The sequence below is a fragment of the Musca vetustissima genome, unplaced genomic scaffold (assembly GCF_032173495.1).
Source record: "Musca vetustissima isolate MV318-11 ecotype Yass unplaced genomic scaffold, APGP_CSIRO_Mvet_v1 utg62015, whole genome shotgun sequence".
In the NCBI taxonomy this organism is placed as follows: Eukaryota; Metazoa; Arthropoda; class Insecta; order Diptera; family Muscidae; genus Musca; species Musca vetustissima.
In genome coordinates, this window is record NW_026888869.1 from 131 (window position 1) to 5298 (window position 5168).

Sequence of the window (5168 nt, forward strand, 5' to 3'; positions counted from 1 at the left end):
TCTTGGATACTGAAAACATATTTTCGAACATTTTTATATTGATTCTTGTTTTATGATAGCTCCCATATACAGACTTACCCAACTTTAGATATCAGTATCAAGCAAATCAGTTTGACCTGATGCAGTTAAAAATTCTCGAATATTGTGGAACAAACCTCGTAAAATTTATTTTCTAATTTCTCACTAAAAATTAAATATCCTTCAAAAAATCTAAATAATTTATTTATCACAATTTAATATTAAATTCGTTATTTATAACACGGCCTTCTAAACATTTGAGCTTTACTGCGTATCCACTTGTTGGCCACTAAAAAAAGAAAAACAAAATTAATAAAATATTTAAAATACATTTAACGAAACACAATTCACTCATTATCACCTACCCCACTTAGAACCAATTAGGACCGGACAAGCGGCATGGAGGGTAAGCCAATTACCCTCAAGGTCGTTTTTCAAATTGTACCACACCAGGGCGGAACCTTTTTTAGGGAAGACAGCTGTTGGAATGTTGGGGAAGACAGTGGCACCGCCCTGCTCCACGTCACTCAACTAGAAAATATGGATAGAAAAACAATATTATGAAAAGTAAAATTGCTGTCCTCCCAAAAAGAAACAAAACAAATTAATCTTACGTAAATTAAAACTGTAGCCATGCGATCGCCCTCTTTTACCACCTTCAAATCCTGAAAATTTCCAAGAAATTTCATAAAGTTTTTTTCTCATTATTACACAAAATAACATTTCAAATCGCCACTTACCGATGAAACATTAAAGAAATCATAATGTGTATCGTAGTGACCACCCAATCCGTAATTCATAATTTGCAATGCTTCTGAACCGTTCGTATCCATACCAGTCATATCCATAATACGTTGATTAAGTCTTTGGGTGGTTGGTGAAATTTCTTCATCGATTCCTGTAGATTTGGCTGTTCGCGTCCGAACCACAATGGGTTGTTTATTGTCATCGCTATATACTGTGGCACGTTTTAGATCAGGTCGGGCCATATTTTTCAATTCTTCAATTTCATGCTCAGATATAATGTCGTGATAGAGTACCATATATGGGTCTAATTGTAAAATTTCCATTTTTAATGGAGCTAATTGTAGGAAAGCGGATGCTGTTCTGTTATACAGGCAGTGTAAATTGGAAATGTAGTTGGAGTAGAAACCACGACAACCCAATTGATAGGGATCAGCTTCTGGGACAAGGAACTGTAATAATAAAAAAAGAGGCACATATATTTTTTGGATTAAATTTTTAAAAAATTACTATTATTCACATTAAAATTCGGCCATAGGTTTAAAACTATGTGCGAAATTCAATTCCAGGGAGAGCAAGTTAAAACTGTGTTAAGTTTGGGCAGAAATGTGTATACCCTCCTCCATAAGTTACCCATTTAAAATATCGATCGTGGACTTTTATATGAGGACTATGCAATTGTAAATTGTCTTCCAGTAGCTAGTTTATGATCTATGACATTTACAGACTCTTAGATTGGAAAATTGGGTTCGTGACCTAAACATACCAAAAAATTAATTAGGGTCTTTATATGGAGGCTATTTAAAAGCCTCCAGGAATATGTAATGTTTATTTACTTTTTTTATTACTACTATAATATAAAACCATTGAGCGGAGCAATATAGTCGGGCCGACCATACGATACCCTACACAACTACCACTGAACTCTTACTTTCTGCCGATGTTAATTCTGAGCCTGGGCAATATTTCGTGATATTTGCACCTTCTTGCCCGATAAGAGGTCTAACCCTGACATATTTTCGAATATTACTAATATTCAGCACAGCCTTCTAAATACTTGTCCAGATTCCCTCTACCGTGAGTTGTGTTGTGATGTTCGGTTTATATTTGTGGCCTATAAATCGACTCGAAAAAAAACACAACAAAATAAGTTTCGGTCCACTTCATCCTAAAATTTTTATCTGATCATCTTCATTGGCCAGAACCCATCCTACATGCAAAATTTCGTGAAGATTAGTCCATAACTGTGGCCTGTATCGTGTTTACAAATTATAATGGACAGACCGACGGACACACATGCCTAGATCTACTCTGCTAGTCGAGATAAGGTGGGTCTAGGACCAAACTCTTGGGGCTGCACAAAGCTATAATACCCTGAATGCATAGTTGTGTAGGCTATAAATATGGAAGCTATAGGAAAGTAATGCAAGGGGGTATGATCGACGGATAACAGGTGTTAAGGCAAGGCAGACTATTTCTATGGAAAAACTGATGGACACTGTAGCCCCTTTTTATAGGTAAACCACGGGAACCGATTTCTACAGACTATTTCAGAAAAAATTATCAAAAACTTCACGCATATTGTCCTGATAGTCAATGATAAATATTTAAGAACGTCCCTGACAATTGTCCTAAAATTCCACGTCAAAGATATACACTTAAGATTTTTTTTTTCAAATTCATGACCGAGATCGAACCTAAAACCAGAGCAACATACCTCAGTTACTTCATTTGTTGTAATATTGGCCAAAAATTCAATTTCATTTCTTCGTTGCATCAATAGAGCATCAGTTGGTTTTAAATTGTAGGCTTGTTGCATAGCTATCAAAGCATCTTTAGTACGATCTAAAATAAAAATGCATATTTTTAGACTATATATGCAATACACATTTCCCATTTAATACTCACTCTGCTTTACTAGCGTTTCACCGTACAAAGCGTACACTTTTTCTTTGCCAAAATCCATTATTGCATTATATTCAGAATCTTCATGTGACATTATAGCCTGATATGTCCAATAGGCAGAATGGAAATATTTTGCCTGACCATGGAGGTAATAGCCCATAAAATAACGATCAACGGTTTTCATTTGAACACTGGAAGGAATATGAAACGTAATTATAACTGAGATCGGCAAGAGATCGCTTATAATAAATGGGAATGCTAAAACTTACTTGTATTGTTTGTCGTTCAAAATACCCTGAACCATATCTCCTGGATCGAGACCGTAGGTAATTTGTAGACGATATATACCTTCAGCTGCTTCGGTAAGATCTGTCCAGCTTGGCATTTGTGGTCGCAATTGTTGTATAACTCCGACGTGGGCTATAAAATGAAAATAAAATATCGTAATTTATAAAAAAACGATAGACTGCAAAATGTCAATATATGTGTAAAAACTCGAAATGATCATATTACACTCTTTAAAGTATTTATAATCCTGATCAGATAGAAACGTTAACCCATTACCCCCAACATTGCCCACAATGTTTGGAAGTGTATATCTCATACCATACTTTGTAAATATGTATGAATATTGTAGGGTGTGGGAGAGTTTATGAGATTTAGAAACAGTGTTTGACAGCATTATTTAAATAGTTTTGTTAACCGATTGTATGATCTTTATTCTCAATATCGTGTTTAGTTATTGTATACGAGAGGTTCGGACGATTTCAAAATATTCCAAAATATCCAAAATTGCCGGGAGTATATGGCGACCCCTACAACCACATAAGCACCAAATAATAATAGCAAGGGCCTTCATATTTGCCTCTATACAAAAACTTGAATCTTTGGAAATGTTCCCCAGAGGGTTCTTATGCTTTGATAAACCGAAACTTGTTTTGGAAAATGCAGCTAGGTTCTTTAAAGTACTGAAACCGAAGGCACCATTATATGGAGGGTATGCCAATCCGTGGATCTGTATTAAACATTTTCTGCGAGATACTCTGATAATCTGGAGTACCAAATCATAGGTACTTCATGCATGGTTTGTGGTAAGACTTTTGTGATATTTGTCCCAATAAAACATTTTTAAATTAAAACCAGTAAGGAAAGCAGTAAAGTCGGACGGGGCCGACAATACGATACCCTTCACCACTTTGGGTATATTCAACAGATGAATCCTAACAGACGTCGCATTTTTAAAGGACCAGTAAAATGAAATTGGATCCATAATCATGTCGATACAACCGATACTAAATTGTTCATTTGGTCAGATATAGAAGCTATATCTAAATCTGCACGGATTTCAGGAAACTTAAAACACATAATTTTAGCCCTAGTTCATTACGCAGTGCCAAATTTCGTACAAACCGAAAGATATTAAGGGACTCTGGTACAACATTTACCTTAAATCGAACGAAAATATATATGGGAGCTATATCTTAATCTGAACCGAATTTCAGAAATTTTACACACGTCATTCTAGACTTAATTAAGTACGATATGCCAAATTTCGTACATATGGAAAGATATGTAGGGATTTTCATGCACCATTTAAATAGGACGAAACTATATATGGGAGCTCTATCTAAAGACTATGGTGCACCAATTACATTAACTAGGACAAATATATATATGGGAGCTATATCTAAATCTTATCCGATTTTCAGGAAAGTTAACACACATCATACTAGACCTAATTCATTACGCTGTGCCATTTAACTCAAGCTGCCCTACCATGTATTATTATACAATGGTACAGACTATCTATTTTTTATATCTTCTACTTACCACTATTAATTGGATCTGTCATAAATAGTTCAATATTCGGCCAATCATAATACATGCGACGTATTAGCGCGTAACCATTCAATGGATTGTGCAGATACTCCTCCGGATTATCCAAGCCTTTTTGATTCTCTGCTCGTAATTCACTCACTAGACTTTAGAATGAGATTAAAAACAAAAACACACATGCACAAATTTCTAATAAACTTCCTTTCATTCACACTTATTAAATTCCGTAACACATTATTTTTACACACACCTTTTTAACCGATGAACTTTTAGTTCCAACTCCTCCGTAAATTGTTGGACACTTGCAATCAAAGTGCTTTCCATTAACAACAAATTTTCCATTCCCGCAATGGAGGTGGAAAAGCTTTTCTCCCAATCCGACATGCAATGGCCAGTGTTTAGGTGTGTTATGGCTATTAACAGGAAGATTGTTGTTGTCCAGCATTCTTTGAAAAACATTTTGTGGTGATGGGATGTTGTGGTCGTTATGGATTTTTTTATAAAATATTTTATTTTGTAATTATGATTTTATAGCAAATTGATTGAAGAAAGAAAAAACACACTTTGAGGTTTGAAATAGATTTTCTTTGCACTTGAATCAGACGTCTCGTTGTTGCGTTATGATGTATGTATGGCGGTTGTATCTGACAGACTGGCAACAAATC

General features: G+C 35.1%; 1 protein-coding gene across 1 annotated transcript; it reads right to left on the reverse strand.

The window, feature by feature from the left end:
• Positions 1-248: 248 nt before the first annotated feature.
• Positions 249-4962, reverse strand: LOC133336652 (prolyl 4-hydroxylase subunit alpha-2-like). The gene is made up of 9 exons (XM_061544931.1): positions 4754-4962; positions 4498-4649; positions 2937-3087; positions 2671-2858; positions 2480-2607; positions 759-1214; positions 633-683; positions 384-549; positions 249-307 (listed from the first exon to the last, which is right to left on the reverse strand). The coding sequence occupies exons 1-9, from the start codon at positions 4960-4962 to the stop codon at positions 249-251; spliced, it is 1560 nt and encodes a 519-aa protein (XP_061400915.1).
• Between the last annotated feature and the right edge of the window lie 206 nt (positions 4963-5168).